Source organism: Periophthalmus magnuspinnatus, chromosome 5 (assembly GCF_009829125.3).
Source record: "Periophthalmus magnuspinnatus isolate fPerMag1 chromosome 5, fPerMag1.2.pri, whole genome shotgun sequence".
Taxonomy (NCBI): Eukaryota; Metazoa; Chordata; class Actinopteri; order Gobiiformes; family Gobiidae; genus Periophthalmus; species Periophthalmus magnuspinnatus.
The window spans coordinates 7,163,347-7,180,629 of NC_047130.1; the positions used below are offsets into that span (position 1 = coordinate 7,163,347).

At 39.7% G+C, this 17,283-nt stretch overlaps 1 protein-coding gene across 1 annotated transcript in view; it reads left to right on the top strand.

Moving 5' to 3' along the window:
• The first annotated feature begins 3,826 nt into the window (after window positions 1-3,826).
• Window positions 3,827-17,283, top strand: part of snta1 (syntrophin, alpha 1) — a 52,251-nt gene continuing 38,794 nt past the window's right edge. The window contains exons 1-2 of the mRNA XM_033967128.2: window positions 3,827-4,283; window positions 14,342-14,527. Coding sequence (XP_033823019.1) covers window positions 3,995-4,283; window positions 14,342-14,527 — 475 coding nt within the window. The 5' untranslated portion in view covers window positions 3,827-3,994. The remainder of the gene's footprint in view (window positions 4,284-14,341; window positions 14,528-17,283) is intronic.

Genomic DNA, 17,283 nt, shown 5'->3' on the forward strand with positions numbered 1-17,283 from the left:
TATTAAAGGAGAGGTTTAAAGTATATTACAGTGTTTTTATCGACATAATGCAAGCTGTTTTTATATGGTTGGTCTGGGGTCATTTCCACCAACTGCAACAAAAAATAAGCAGTTTCTTTAGCAGTTATAGCAGTGAGAGTTTGTATGAAAACTCTACAGCATTTACGAATACAAACTTGTCCAATACTTTAGAACACATGTGCCAAACTCAAGGCCCGCGGGCTAAATGTGGCCCTCCGTATCATTTTATGTGGCCCTCGACAGGGTAAATTAAAAGGTATAATGGTCTTAAAATGTTATTTTATCAGGAGATGCGCAGTTACACAGCCATATTTTTTACATCTTTGCAAATGCATATGTAATATTTGTAACTTGAATAAGTAATGAATATAGAAACAGTTAATTAACAATTTTTAAAACTAGTTACATTTATTTTACATCTGACCATTTGACGGCAGCCATTTTGCTGATGTGGCCCTTGGTGAAATATGTTTGATATCCCTGTTTTAGAAGTGATGTGAGTCTGGTCACTGATGAACATTCCTGAGTGCAGATGGCCGTGATTGACAGGTGGATTAGCCAATCAGGGACACGCATGGTGAGTCCATATTAAGACAAATGCGACTGCTTATGAGGAAAAAAGAAAGGGAAAAATACCACAAGGGACTGAAAAAAATCCTACTTTTCTGCAGAATTAATGAGCCAAGCACTGAACGGAGATAAATGAGAGATGAGAGAAATTTAATTTGTTTGTAAATGATGGGTGACCAATGAGCGCCTTCGTTTCACATGAGTCGCTGAAAAAAAAAAAAAAATCTGATTGAATGATCACACTTGGTTCAGAAAGTATTCAGAAAATTCTGTTATGATATAAATTATTCTGTAAAATTTTGTAAAACAAAAAATGTAAAACAGATTTGGGTAAAAATACAATCCTTACTTAGCCTTAAACAATATATTTTAAAACTATGTATGTATCATAAACTCATAAACTCACCCATAGCGTTTGGCTCCAGTCACAGGGTTATCAGGGCGAGTCTGGAGCCGAGTTCCATATTTGGCATTCCGACCCCGAGTATCATAGCAACCAAAACACCAATTCGAAGCGAGGCTATTGAAGTTACCGCCCTTTCCCGTACTGTTGCTTTAGCAGGGAGTTTAGTAACGCTAGCAATCAAACTTGTTGCTCATGCTAACAGGATTAACTGGAGGGAAAGAAGGTGCCTGATTTGTCTGTTATTAATGTTATTAAATTGTTCATATCATGGTTGACGGACAAAATAAAAACACCAGGATCATGTAGAGTGGGTTATGAAAATTTTAAGCTCAAAATGACAAGCCTGACAGCAGTAGTTACAGAGAGAGGAGCGACAGTGTTTCAGTAGAATGTGAATTGGAGCCAGAGTCCATGCTCACTTCCCATTTGGAACGTGGCAGCTCGCAGGTTAGCTATGTCCATTTATACACTGCCTGGCCAAAAAAAAAGTCACCATCTGGATTTAACTAAGCAAATAGGTTGTGGTTGCTGCAGTTGGTCAGGTCTAGGTTCAACAAGAGTCTGTGCTCAAAGAATGAGGTCAGCTGACACCTGAATATACTGAATGACCAGGTTATTCCATCAATGGATTTTTTCTTCCCTGATGGCACGGGCAGATTCCAAGATGACAATGCCAGGATTCATCGGGCTCAAATTGTGAAAGAGTGGTTCAGGAGCATGAGACATCATTTTCACACATGGATTGTCCACCACAGAGTCCAGACCTTAACCCCATTGAGAATCTTTGGGATGTGCTGGAGAAGGCTTTGTGTCAGACTCGACCATCATCAATGCAACATCTTGGTGAAAAATTAATGCAACACTGGATGGAAATAAATCTTGTGACACTGCAGATGTTTATTGAAACAATTGAATGTGTGCTGCAATCAAAGCTAAAGGCGTCCAATGAAATATTAGAGTGTGTGACCTTTTTTTTTGACCAGGCAGTGTATATATGCAGTCTATGGAATCTACGCAGTATTTCATAGTCAATCAAAAAAGTATTTACCCCTGAATAGTACAAATATTTTGTATATTAGAGCAGCACTGTAAACAATACAGTGCTGCTTCAATTTCTACTTCAATGTATGTGTTTTACGTAATCAATGAAATCCGGTGCAAGTAACCGAAAGTCTCACGCACACTCCAATTGAGTTCTCTGGTCTAAGAGGGCGATTCAAAGCCCCTGAATATATAAATAAATAAGGCAAAACTTAATTATGTAACTTGGGCTCGCGCAGACTATTAATAGAGCCCTCAACAAGGCCCTTTTTGAACCGTGGCATGAGCTCAGCACCGTTTCCAATCGGATCGACCTTGTTTAAAGGAAAAGTAAGTAAGACGCAGTAATCGCACTTAATTTTCTGTCATTTATGGCGAATTCTTGCAACAGGGATAAAGCGAGGCCCCATGGGAAGCCGCAGCCCGTTTAAAGCCACGCCAACCAATAACAAAGTCTACTGCGCTGACAACTACCCATCTGTTTCCAAATGAGAGAAATACTGCTAATTATTCACCAGTGATAACATATGGTAACATGGTCAAGTATTTATGTCAGATGCTCTTCCGTGCAACCCTCACCAACACGGCACTGTGACAATTGGATTATTTTATCCATGTTAGGAGATGCTTTGATCACTGCATTTGGAATGATCTTTGGTTGTTGCTATTGTAAAGAATGTAACACAAAGTTGACTCTGTGATATCTGAACTTTAGACAAGCATCTGATGTGGCTCAACGTGGACCCCTGACCTACTAGCACACACAAATGACTATTCATCATTGCAGTTTTCATGCTAAAGTGCAATATGAGACATACAACTTGACTTTGGTGCAATGAAACAGTCAAGACCTTATAGATCCTTTGCAGAAAAAAATAGGTGTAGGAGATGGAAGATATTTAAGAGGTTAGGAGGACACCCACTGTGATTTGGAATTTTATAAATCTGTGTCTGCTTTGGGTTAGTCTATTTTTTTCTGCAGCAGATCAGCACATTCCTGTTCTAGAGAAGCAGCCAGCGAGTTCATAGAAACTAAAATTGTTCAGAAGGCCACATACAATATAGCTTATGCAAAAATGTGTCTCGAGTTTGTCATTCATTTTTCAAATTATGAGCGCAAATGGACTGGCACTGAGGTTCATAGACAGTGGTGCAGGTGGAATGTCTAATAACTGGAAGGTTAGTGGTTGGATTACGCGGTCTAGAGCAAGGCACCTCGCTTGGCGTCGCTAGAAGGTGGTGTGGGTGTTTGGTGGTAGTCGGAGAGGCTATAAGTCAGCTTGAGCAATGCACTGGCACTGAGGTTCATAGACAGTGATGCAGGTGGAATGTCAAATAACTGGAAGGTTAGTGGTTGGATTACGAGGTCTAGAGCAAGGCACCTCACTTGGCGTCGCTAGAAGTTGGTGTAAGTGAGTGTTTGGTGGTAGTCGGGGAGGGTATTGATCAGTTTCAGGACATTGTAAGGTGGAGGCTGCTATTATCGGGTGGAAATTGAATAAATAATACATAATTTATGATTGCAAGATTTGAATTTTGTCATTTGACTAAAGTTTTTAAGAGTGAATAGGTTATATGCACTGTTGGATGACTGAAGACAATGCATTCACTTTCAATTACAAACTTTGCAATTTGAATAAGCCTATTATGAGTGCCCTGTTATGAGTCTAGGTTATTATATTATGTTCTTTCTTTCTCTAAACTCTTGTTGCATTGATAATTTTGCCATTCAACAAAAACTGGACCGGTCTAGCTCTTTAAATAGGAGGCAACTTGCTGTAACTCCACGCTCCTGTGCCGGTTGTAAAGCGCTCAGGAGTGACGCTGGGAGGAGTGGTCGGAGGGGGGACTGTCTACTCTCCGCGCGCCCCTTGCCCTGGCCCGTCCCAGCCCCAGCCCCTATCTCTTTACAGGACCGCTGCACAGTCCGGAGTTATTCCAGGAATGCGATGAAACATGGCTGCCGCGATGAAGGCGCAGAAGACGGGACTGCTGGAACTTCGCGTCACCGTGGACCGTTGGATCCGCGTGCTGGCTACACTGACCGAGGACACGCTCACTGTTAACCCGGGGGAAAGTCCCGAGGAGCCCGCGAAGCCAAGCCCCAGCCCTAGCCCGGTCGGTGCCATAAACGGAGATCCACCGAACCTCAGCTCGTCCCCGGTGCCGGAAACCATCACCAACGTAAAGCGCACGGTGCGAGTTACCAAACAAGATGTTGGAGGACTCGGAATCAGCATTAAAGGTAAGGGATTGGGAAATTCTTAGCAAACACCGCGACTTTCACTTGACTGAAGTTATGCAGACTTTTTTGGGGAGTGCGCTCTCTATGCGTCAACGAGCACCATGCGTCCAAGCTGCGTAAAAGTTGCCCGGGGCGTCGTATTTTGTAACTTTTAGCTTGTGTAATTAAGCTTTTGCAGTTCCTCCATGGTCGAAGTTAGCTATACAAACTGTCTGTGTTGATGTAAGAGTAGAAATGACAGCTGTGCTTATCCCATGCTGGGTTGAACGCCACCTCAGCAGGGAGCACTTTCAGAGACACGGGGTCAACAAAAAGCAACATTTAAACGTCCCTGTATGGCGTTGAAGCGAAGTTACACCAACAAATCGTTAAGCACATTATAAACAGTAGGATTATGAAACTTGGACATGGCCTGAATTGACTGGAATATGAGAAAGTAGCTGGTAGAGTGACCCATGAATGAAACAAAGCTCTAATAGCAGACAGAAGCAGGGGTACATACATAGCAATCTAGTTTATATACTGATGTAAGTACTTAATTAATTTGATTAAACTGGAAAACTACCCAAACTGGTATCCATGTTAGACATTTATGCCAGATAATTGTCTTAGAATTTGACACTGTAGCTACAGTTTCAAGGTGCTCTATGAAACTTTTATAGTCTCCACCAGTGCACAAGATAAATAGTCTTATTCAGCCCCAGAAAATAAAATATTGCTCCAGCTTTCATATACCGAAGGATACGTTGGTTATCGTGACAGCCCAAGGTCCATCACTAGTTTGTTTTGATTGAGATGTTTTTGATTTGTGTTGGATGTTCCGCAGTAGGATATTAAACATGCATATTGCCTGATTTATCGCTTTAAAAAGACATTGAAAGACATGGCTGTGAGGAGGCTTGCGTGCTTGCTTCTCCACAGATCTGACATATAACTCGACGTGGTGGTGTGGGCTGCTTGTGTCCATGGAGATGAGCATGCAGCGTGCGCTCAGCCTGAAGAGTTGCGTAATGTGCCTTTTTAAATTTAAACTACACAGCGTAACAGTACGGCCAAGTCACTAAACGCCACAGATTAGAGCTATTAACTCTTGAATAAAAGTGACCAGCATCCGAGCATCCTCCAACGCCACAACTCCTCCTAAAGAAAGTACTTAATAAACCTGAAGTGTTGGCTGAAGTGCTAATTGGCCTCTTGGATATAGTGGAATACTTGAGAGACACAAGCTTGTACACAGGGAGAGAGTTTGAACGTTTGAACATAACTTGGTAGGACTTGAGTTTTACAGAAAGTCTTCACCTAAAATATACTGTTCAACCATGCAGCCGTACCACAGCTGATGTAAGGTCTGAATGTACAGGTTGAACTAGTTTGACTTATGTAAATGTGGAAGATTAAATAGTTAATGTGTATTTGGTTGGATATAGATTTTTTTTTTTCTATTTTGAAACCAGAGACGAGCAAGATTATACATTTTTAAAACACAGATAGCTGATAAAAATGCATATTGTAAAGTCTTGTTTTAAATGTTAACTTTTGAACAACAAGTCTTTCAAGTTTCAAGTCAAGTTTTAATTTAATCCAAAACTGCCGCTATTGGCCATTCTGTTTTATATTTTGGGTGGCAATCGCTCAGAAGAGAGGAAGCTGTCTCACTCTTCATTCACCAAGAGTTAAGTGTTCAAAACCTTACTTTTTGTGTGGGCCAGACACTAAAACTTGTACCCCCATTATTGTGTTAATAATGTATCAATAATAATTAAAGCGGTTCTCAGTTCGTAGAGTGTTGTCCACGGATCTGAAGGCTGTTGGTTTGAATCCCGCTCTCAACATAAACATCATTGGTTTGAGTGGTCAGATCCACTGATCCACAGGTTGGTGGTGTGATTCCAGGTCGCACAGATGAATGCTGTCGTTGTGTCCTTGGGCAAGACACTTAATCCACCTTGCCTCCAGTGTCTGCGTACACTGGTTTCATGAATTTGTGTGTGAATGGTTGATTGGATCCTTGATGTAAAGTGCTTTGAGTGCCTTGAAGGTGGAAAAAATGCTATATAAAAATGTGACCATTTACCATTTACCAAGCACTTTCTCTTAAAAATATGTGCTTTGTTGTTTAAAGATGCACTATGTAACTTTTCAGGTGTCTTCATGGATATGTTATTGCTTTGCCTTGAATGCTCCACAGTATAGCTTTTAACCTGTCCATCTAGCATGTTTTGTTGCTCAAAAATACCTCTGGACAGATCAGACCGGTAACTTGACCTGGAGATGATTTCTGTTTGTCTCCATGGAGATAAGTTTAATGCCAGTCTGTAGAACATTCTCAGCAAAGAAATAACATCTCCTATACCGCTTCAATAAAATCTTCCAGCACAGACTTGGCAACAATTTACATTTATTAACAAGTTATCTCCACCATTTTGCCTGAGCTTGATTGACAGGTGGGTCCCATTGTCATGTCCCGAGCATGTGTCATCACCAGTGTACTTCTGCAGACAGTGACTTGGTAATTTGAAGCATCTACAACAATGACAATACAGGCAGCCCATAGCCACATAAATGCAATGTCCATCTGTGTGCAAATGGAGGGCTTTGAGCTACCAGACAGCATATTATTAAAACATAATCATAGAGTGGCACCAGCGTGGTTTTGACATTGTTTTGATGGGGTTGGTTCAGAGGCAGTGTGAAGGGAGGTGGGTCCAGCTGTCTCCACTGGACAGAGAGGGAGCAAGAGGGAGAGAGGAAGGTGAATGCTAGTCTTCTTAAGCTGCTGTTGTAACCAAAGAATGAGGATGAAACAATGATAGGAAGTGAGGGAAAGTGGTGCAATTTAAAGATGAACTATGTAACGTTTCAGCTCAGCAGTATGGCAATAAACGTATCTTGTTGTTTTATTGCTAAAAATGGGCTTGCTTTTTCACAGATTTGACACGTCCAGGCTGTAAGTTTAATGCCATTCTAAGGGAAATTGCAGGCAAAGCAATGAAAATCCCATGGAGGCAGGTTGTAGACCTAGGCCTGTCACGATGACACATTTTGAAGTGCGATATATTGCTGAAGTAAATGCATGATAAATTATAATAATGAAACCAAACCATCAAGTACAATTATCCCCTAAAAACATGAGCTGAAATTAATCAATACCAGAATGCAACACTTAATAATTATAATTAATTAGTTTGTATAATAATTCAACCTTCCACAGCTCAATTCTTATCATACTGCAAAGAAATAACCAAAATTTCCCACTAGTATAAAGAAAATGTACTCACAATAAATATTTACAGCAAAAAAATATTGTTCCACCTATCATATATTTAAAGTTGATATAGTATTTAATGTGACAGGACTAAGACCTTCCACCTGAAAGTTTGTATGTAGTGCAAGTAGCTAAGGATTTCAGACCAAAAAACTAGATATAGACCAATACATCACTTGGCCAACATATCGGGAGGATACTATCACTTTTTGGCTGTTTTTAAGATTATGCATAAAGCCTTATGTGAACACTTTATGACTACACTGCTCTCTTATCCAGTCTGTGGTCAAAAGGGTTGTGGATGTGTTTGTAGTACATTCAAATTATAAAATTTGAAAAGATTCAACCATCAGTTTCTCTGGATTCTAAATTGGCATTGGCCCTGGAAAAACCTGTATCAGCCAATCTCAGCTCAAAGTATGCTGACATTTGTTGAATTTAATGTTTTTGTGCTTTTATGCTTTGCCTTGTCATGTAAAATCTGCCAAATGGAATAATATACTTTGTAATGTAAGTGCCACATAATGTATACTTTTTAAATGAATATTTTATAAACTCGAGGCTCATATCAGCTCAGAAATTCTAACTTCTCTAAATGTTACTTTTAGTGTGGCACATCTTCTCAAAGGGCTTATGAGTTATTTAACTCATTAAAACAAAATTTACCTTTCTAGACTGTTAAAATGTTTTAGGATGGCCTTTTTTTCACTAAGTTACCTCGATTGCCACCATAAAAACTCTTTAGGTATAAACCCAAACGTAGATACATTATATGAAGCAATGAGTATTTCCAAAAAATTCTTGTCAATGAGTAGTGTCTGTAGCTGCTTCGAGAGGCGTCAGAAAGCAACGCGTGAACATTGACAGGGCAGTAAGAGGAAAGTTGTGGGCTAGAGCCTACGCCACAGAGTGAACAGCTGAGCAGAGCACACAGTTGTCATTGGCCCCGGATGAAAGTTATGTGGCTGGGACCACAGTTCTTTGCTCGTGTTAATTTTAGGGATCTGCCCACGCACACTTGAGGAGCCACTTGAGGAGCCACTGGAGGAAGGAGCCACTGACAGGGGGAGCTACTGGAGGAGGTGTCACTGGAGGAAGAGCCACTGGAGGAAGAGCCACTGGAGGAAGAGCCACTGGAGGAGGTGTCACTGGAGGAGGTGTCACTGGAGGAGGTGTCACTGGAGGAAGAGCCACTGGAGGAGGTGCCAGTGGAGGAGGTGCCACTGGAGGAGGTGCCACTGGAGGAGTTGCCACTGGAGGAGTTGCCACTGGAGGAGTTGCCACTGGAGGAGTTGCCACTGGAGGAGTTGCCACTGGAGGAGTTGCCACTGGAGGAGTTGCCACTGGAGGAGGAGCCACTTGAAAGAGCAGGAGCAGTGTGTCTGAGGGTCTAAATTTAAGAGGTGAGGCCAGGTCTCAAGACTCCACAGCAGCCACAGACAACGAGAGCCTGGGCAGAATAGATGCCACTGGGTGTAACCATGGAGCTCTGACTGGGGAAGACAGGAAGTTAGAGATTGAATTTCAACAGCGACAGATACAAACTTTTTGCTTAAAAAGACTGTGCCAGATTTTTATTCATGTAATAAAGTAAAATCTGCCCCAGTATAGATTTATTTCAAAAGCTCTTGAGGTCAAATGAAACCGGTGATGAATAATTAGAATGCTAGGAATGTGCTAGGAAAGTGAAGAACACGTTTGGGAAATGAACTGGTTCTGTTTTTCACGTTTCCTTTAATAACAAGTATCAGAAACATATTCACAGGATACTTTGCTAACAGGATACGTTTTCTACTGTGAGAGTAATCTTGCAACACATTTCCGAGTAACACTGGACCATAGACTGTATAAAGAAGTGGACTACGGGAGTGTGACGTCACCCATGGTGTTCACCTCCAGTCAAATAAAGCTCATCGAGGCAAGCAGTTATAGGGGTGAATCTAGTGTATCATAGCAACCAAAGAGTCAATCTGGAGTTAAGCTGTTGGAGCACCATGGGTTTGGCAGGGGGTGGGCTTTTAGCAATGCTGTCAATCAATCCTGTTACTAATGCTAGCAGGAGCAACCTCAGGGTAAAGAACACAGCTGATTTGTCTTAATAATGTTCATATTTTGAGTTACGTACACAATAGTGAAATAAAAACACCGGGATCATGTAGTGGCTTAATACAAATATTTTAAGACCAAAATGACCAGGCTCACTGCAGCAGTTACAGAGAGAGCCAGAGTTGATAGAGCCGGAAGCGCAGCCCATGATCACTGATTATCTGGAATGTGGTGGCTGGCAGGTTAGCTATGTCCATTTATATATACAGTCTATGCTCTGGACACACGAACGCAGCAGTACATAAATGTTGCCATAGATATAAAACGGGCCATGCATTATTCTGATTGGCCTGTCCATCTCACCAATCAGAAGAATCCAGACTCTTACAGAAAACGTACTCTTCGCTGGCTAGACTACCGATAAAGATAATGCTTATTCTATATTGGTCAATTATTAAGTAGCCTATGTTTTGTTTGAGTGAAGAATGGATTTATTATTTATGAACTCATCAATGTGAACCTGTCATGATTGCTTCTTATTGCCGGCTTAAGCATTTTTGTCAGTGAACTCGTGTCAACAGAGCAACAAAAACTTCACTTACTTTGCACACCTTGCACTTTTGTTTTCTATTAATAGCTCGCCCACCAAAACGTTTTTTTTTTTTAATTTCCTGTCACAACTTTTGTTTTGACACTTTTCCTGTTAGCGTTCATTAGCACTACATGCAAACAAGCTGATCAAGTCTGGTAAAGTTAAACGCTGATCAGGCTGAATTCTTTGAAAGTGCCGACCGCGTATCAAAACAAACACACGGTTAGCACGTAGTTAGCTAATTAGGTACATGTCAGCAGCTAATGAAGCGGTCCCATTCATTTACCTGTCAGGGCTTAGGACAGCAGTGGCGCCATAGCACCCACATACGCTGCGCTGTGGACGGAGTGACAGTGCTGGCAGCTGGGTGCAGGGAGAAATATGCAAGGGATTACTCTGTGCTATGTGTCAATGTTTATTTAGTATTATGTCAATATAAAAGTTGAAAGAATGTACAGGCACGGATAGGTTGCATAACGAGGCCAGTTGGTGACCCTAAAGCAGGAGTGTCCTAACTTTTTTTCACCGAGGGCCACATACTGAAACATATTTGAAGCGGAGGGCCACAGACTATTGTCGATACACATACGGTAGTTAACTGATGCATTTCACACAGGTTTGACAGAGCCATTGTACCTTTAGTAAGACTTGGAAGATTATGTTTATTATGTGTCAATGCAATGTGATGTTATTCAGGTTATAGAGACAGAATAGATAGAATATTCATAGTAAAAATACTTCCTGATCAAATAAGCCAGTTTAGGAGGAGGCATGAGGGCCAACAAAAATTGATCTGAGGGCCGCATTTGGCCGTGGGGCCGTAGTTTGGACAGCCCTGCCCTTAAGTATTTACAGAAATGGGTGTCGAAAATTTTTGAGCAATGAAATCGTGTAGATTGGGTGTGCTGCAATAGGTTTCCAAGGGTGTAGATCACAGTATCTTAGCTCAAACATTATTAACACATTATGTAACTTTTATAGCCAGAAAAAATCCACTCAAAAACCAGGTTTTCCCTTTAAAAAAAAAACTGCACTGAAAAAACTGTCTATTTTTTATTGTTTCCATGCAAATGTTGTTCCTTCGGTAATAATCTTCCACAGTATGCCATGAAACGTATGTTTCTTTTTAATTATTGCAGGACTGAATGGTGATTGTTTGTTTGTTTGTCGACTGTCTCTCCCCACTCTTCTCCACCATTTTCTTGTGGCACTGGCCTGTCTCTCTCTAAAAGGAGCAAGAGTGGTGCAGTGAGTTAAGCAATAGCCTTGGAACTAGAAGGTTGGTTGTTATGAACATACAACCAGCATAATTCTTCATCCATGTCATAGTCGTTTGATAGCAAAACAAAGGGATCATATTTGGAAATAATCTGACATAGGATTTCACTGTTTGGATTGTTTCAACACTTTGCAGTAGTAAGGAGGGGAAAAAAGGAATAGACACGCATATCAACATAATATCAAGATGCCTTTTTAAAGAAAGCGTATGCAACCTTAGTGGAAAATCAGTAAAGTTTTGGTTGTCTCATTGTAGTAGATGAAATAGCACACAAAAAAGTACAATGTAGGACTGCAGTCTACTACAAAATTCTTGGTTGACTAAAGAAGAGGGTGTGGCAAAAGCTCTCAAAACTATTGCGCATCTCTGTGTATCTGACCAAAACTGCACTCAGAAGACTACACCCGTACAGGAGTTCATGCAAAACAACGATTTATGCGTAAAAATGTACCAGGAAACAATGTATTTATATAAAGACAGATTAAACTTGGGATTCATGAGTTTAATCTGCCTTTTAGTACCAAAAAATACCAAATTCCGCATCTTGCTGACTCATTCACTTACTTCTCCTTTCAGCAGTTGTTCCATTTAAATCCGTATAATCTAAATAAAATGATTGGTTAGCTAATACAAACTTTGGTCAGCCTACAGCCCTGGTTGACTGCTGTTTTGGTTTGGTCATTAAAGAAGTAAAGGAAACTTTGCAAATCACAACATACTTGCGGTGCAGGCAGTATCCCAAAGACCCCATTTCATTTTCCATTTGGTTCATTAAAGCTTCTAGGCTATCGGCAACTGTAAACTGTTGGCTTTTATGTGTTTTCGGTCAATCAGACTTTGTGCCCTCCAATTTAGTGCAGCACCGTAACTGTTCTGTCAATACTGCAATTCCTGGAAGTAACATATTAAACTTTCACTCAAAACACTTTTGGATTTTTCTGGGGATTTTAATTCACTCCGTTTAAGTATAGGGCTAAAGGAATGCATGGATGAAACCTTAATATTTAAATGTACCAGTAAGTCAGTTTTGTGGTGGGGAGTGTGGCGTGCTTTTCTTCCTGATATTGCTTTGCCAGCATGTTCCAGAATATGGCATTAGAGGGCTATATTACGCTATTTTCTGATCTGTTATAATGTTGTTTCCTCATCAAAAACATACCTGGAATGTTGTTTAGTTTCGACAAACCCTTAATATTTAGGCTGAGTTCTTCTCTCAAACGGAAAACACTTTGTTCCACCTTGTGATGTCACGTGGTAATACAGGAAGTGCCCCACTGTGTTTTTAAACTCCATACACCTTCACGAGAATCATTTGGTTCATTTCAGCCCTGGAATTGCCTGTCTCTACTGCACAAAAGGTAAAAGGTAGTTGTTTACTTGAAAACTACCACTTCATGACATCACAAGGTGGAACGGAGCATTGTTAGCTTTGAGTAATCCTTTATTATTTGTCTGTCTACATCTTCAAACATGTACGAATGAAACAAAACACAAGTCCGGGTATGTTTTTGATGAAGTAACGACATTATAACATGGCTTTAACCTCACAAGAATCCATTTCGTCTAATAATATAATACCTTTTAAACATATATCCATCTTAACAATACCTTGAAAAACATGCACGTTTATTGTGAGCAGGGTCACCTCTCCATAACAGCCATTTTTCCAGAGATGGATACATTTAATACCATACTGTGTGACATACTTAGCAAAGCAATACCATCTCCATAGAGACGCACCTTTTAAGCCATGTATATATTATTTGTGATCACATATACGGAGGCATTAGTGGCCATAACATTTATCTTTACCATCATTGAGAAAGAAGTACTGTGCTTCGGGATAAATGTAGCTAGTTTCAATTTGAGGTATTTATAAATTTTCCTAAAAGGTTTAACCCATAAACACAATATATTTCAAAGAGATTAATACAATGCCAGTATTTCGTAGCATTAAGCAAGGACAGACTTGGTATTCAGCTGTAGTTTTTATTCAAATGTCTAAAGTTGCACCATTGCCCTTCTCTTTAACACAACTGGACAATGCGCTAAAAGTGTATATATAATAAATGATCTATGTTTTTAATCCAAAGCCAGACCGGCTTCCAAAAATGGATAAATGAGTTGAATTGCACATAAGCAAAAGAGGAGCAAGGCCAGTATTTAAAATGAATAGGGCGTAATCCTCTTGTTAAATAATTCCTCTCTGTGCCGAAGGCCTCAGTCCGGATTGCTGACATTAACGGTAATATTTCTGATGAAGAGGAGGAGTGGTGCAAGATCCAAATTAGATTACTGCTGACTGCTTAGCTGTAGGAAGAACGCAAGCTGAGATCAAGTCAAACCAGTCCCTGTAGGCATTCAACTGTACTACTCGTCTCTATTACTTTGGGTTCTGTATGAGGGTTTAATGGATGTACCAGTTTTCTTTCATTTTCTTATTACATTTTATTTAAATATAGACTTAGTAATTATCGTGCCAGGCCTAACTTTGCCAATGACAAGTAAGAAGTGAGTGAGGGTAATTTCAGACCGTTGCATAAAATAGAGGAAAAATGGACACTTTGTTACCTCAGTTACCCGCAGGACTGAATTATTAGGGGGGAAAAAAACAAAAAAAAAACAACAACTCTAATTTACCAGTAATGATTTCTGATTCAATCTTATAGTTGTGTTATAAAAAATGTTGACTTTATTCCAAAACACATGCTGTCATTGGATGTAGACCTATTGATGAAAGACCCAAACAGTCCATTGGTGATTAGAAATGACTTGATATCAATTGATTTTAAAATGATATGAATTGTCCAGCTCAACTTTTAATGAATGTGTTTCTTTTGTAATACTTTGGCTAACTTTGATGTTTTGCTGTGCAGGTGGAAAGGAGAACAAGATGCCAATTCTCATCTCAAAGATTTTCAAAGGGCTGGCAGCGGACCAGACGGAGGCGCTTTATGTGGGCGACGCCATTTTGTCCGTCAATGGGTTTGACTTACGAGAGGCCACGCACGACGAGGCTGTCCAGGCCTTGAAGAAAACGGGCAAAGAAGTCATCCTTGAAGGTACGGATGGTCTAAAACTTTTCTAAATGGTTTGCCAAGTTTCAGTGTTTCCAAATGTTTCCTAATGGTAAAAAAGTCAAGTAATGTCTACGGTATGGTTGCACTATATATAACAAAAACACTGGTATCACATTTGGCTGAAGTGATAATCAATTGTTATCGCAAGACAATAAATATATCGCAATAGGAAGCTACATTATGTAACATGATTGGATTTTTTTTTAGTTTTTTTCTTTAGTTGCTCTGGGCCCAAATTTTAGGTGCATGTGCGCTCAAATTGATCTCACTCTGAAGTCCTGCAAACTTTGCTCACTATCAGACAGAAGTGGTGATATGTGAGAATATAACAGGCCGCTCTTATGGCGACAGTGCTTTTAATGGAAATTACAGATGAACTACACTACTACTACTACAGATGGAAATTAGCATTTTGCTAAATCTGGTGCAGCCATCTTTTTAATGTATCTGCACACTGTCCTTCAAATAAATAAATAAATAAATAATAAATAAATATCATGATTTTACAGATTGTTTACAATTTTGTTGCCTCTCTCGCCACCAAAGTAAAGCACTAAATTGCACCACATTGTAAAGCGATTACCTCGGGCCCGTTTTTCACTTTGAGAGCTTTGCAAAAACTTTACAATTCCATTTTGTTTATGCAAAATGAAAAACATTTTGGTTGAAAACACCTCAAATGACTCTAATGCCTAACATGGTTAGGCAAAAAAACATTATGACAATATAAAACAAATCACTCTTCTCTGTATGAACAACTTCCCTCCAGATGACATAAAAACACATTTGAATCACCTTAATATGATTTGATGTATTCTCCCTCGTTTGTAACATCCAGATAATGACTACAGCTCAAAGTGCAACGGGATTCAGAATATTGTTAGGACCCAACGCTCTGAGCGTCTGAGGGTGTTAATGAGGAGGCTTACCTAACATCAAACAGCCTGGTGCAGACAGGAGAAGTTTGTGCATTCTCTGTCCTCATTTTAGTCCTTAAGATACGTATTTGGCCTGTTTTTAATGTACATAGACAGAGCTAAGGAACTAACAGGTTACACTAAGACTAAACTGTCCATAGAGGCTTTTTTTAAAGGTGCAGTGTGTAACTCTTCTGGTGAGAGTCGGATACCTACTTATCTCCCACCATGTTATTGCTATTACAGGAAAGTTCCACACTGTGAACTTATTATCTTCATGAAGACTAGCAGGTGACACCAACAGGTCAGATCTGTGGAGAGACCCCTTTCTCAGTATGAATGAATGTTTATCAGGGGATTCTCTTGTCAATTAAAAGCACTTTCTGAATAAATACAAAGTAAATACATTTTATTTCCACATTGCGAAACAGGTAACGCAACAACATCTCCATGGAGACGAGCTGGGGGTGGAAAAGTTACATAGTGAATAGAATTTAGCTGCCAACCTTCAGATTGGTGGGCTGCTGAAAAGCTTTTTTTTTTTTTTTTTTATTGTAAACGTTCTGTGTAATACTTTGAGGCTGAGAGCATAAGCCTTTTATATAAATCATTTGTGGATAAAGTTTGGTTAAAATATAGTGAAATGAAAAATGTATATCCTAAATTCTGGCCGGATACAAGTTTAGAGGGCAGAAGCTATGGACTGCAACTCTCCTTGTGTCTTGCAAAGTGGTTGCATCATTGTTGTATGTTCCACCAAGATGACCACAAATCAATGGCATTACATGGAGTCAGAGAATGGCATGGTACAATGTCAGTGTTTCTAGAGAGTGGTTGAAGTCTATGCATGTCTCAATTGTAGACTTGGCTATTGCAGTTAATTGGAATAGCTAAAAAGTGAAATAAAACTGTATGTAGGCCAGTGCATCCCAACTGCACAACGCAACACAGAACAAGTGTAGTGGATAGCCAGTATTATCTGATGAAATGCCAATCACAAATGTACGAGTTTAGATGGAAGATCAGAAAAACACATGCATGAAATGGAATAAGCCAAGGGACAAAACTGCCTGTGTGAATAGTATAAAACATGGCTCTTGTAGTTGAATGGAACCTTGTGTCAGTCACGGTTGTTGTACTTGGTGAGCTAAATCCCTGATGTGGGACTGTCCATGGAAAAGTTGAGAGGCACTGGTTACCAAATGATAGGCTTGGATTTGTATGCCGGACATGTTGAAAGCAGGATAGCTTTATTTCTCATGCTGTTTGAATGGAAGGTCATTGGAGGTAATTTATGGATTTAGATTCATGCAAACTTGTTGGATTATTGGAGTGTAACTTGTAACTTTATGTATTTTACGGTTGTCAAGAAACCATTTTTTTCGCTAACCTTGTAGAATAGCTTGTGTTAATTTGTTTATTTGCATTTAGATTTAACTTTAAAGAGTGTACCAGTAGTATGCAAAGTCGACACTTTGGAGCTTTCTACCAGTGGTGGAATGTAACAAAGAAAAAGTTGTAAAATATTATACTCAAGTAAAGTTTTAAAGTGGATACTTTTTACTATTTTTTCACTACATGTTGGAGAAAGTATCTGTACGTTCTAATCCACATTTTTCAACAGGACTAAAAAGTAAAAGTATTTTTCAGTATTGTTTGAGACCTGCTGAAATGGTTGAGGGGTTTATAGCATGTTTTTATTTTTTTTTATATTTTTGAATGCTCAGCTTGAAAAAAAAAGATGGATTCTTTTTTTTTCTGTTGGACAAAATACAGCACAGATCTTTATCAAAATCACTGCATTTGAAGCCTTATAACACC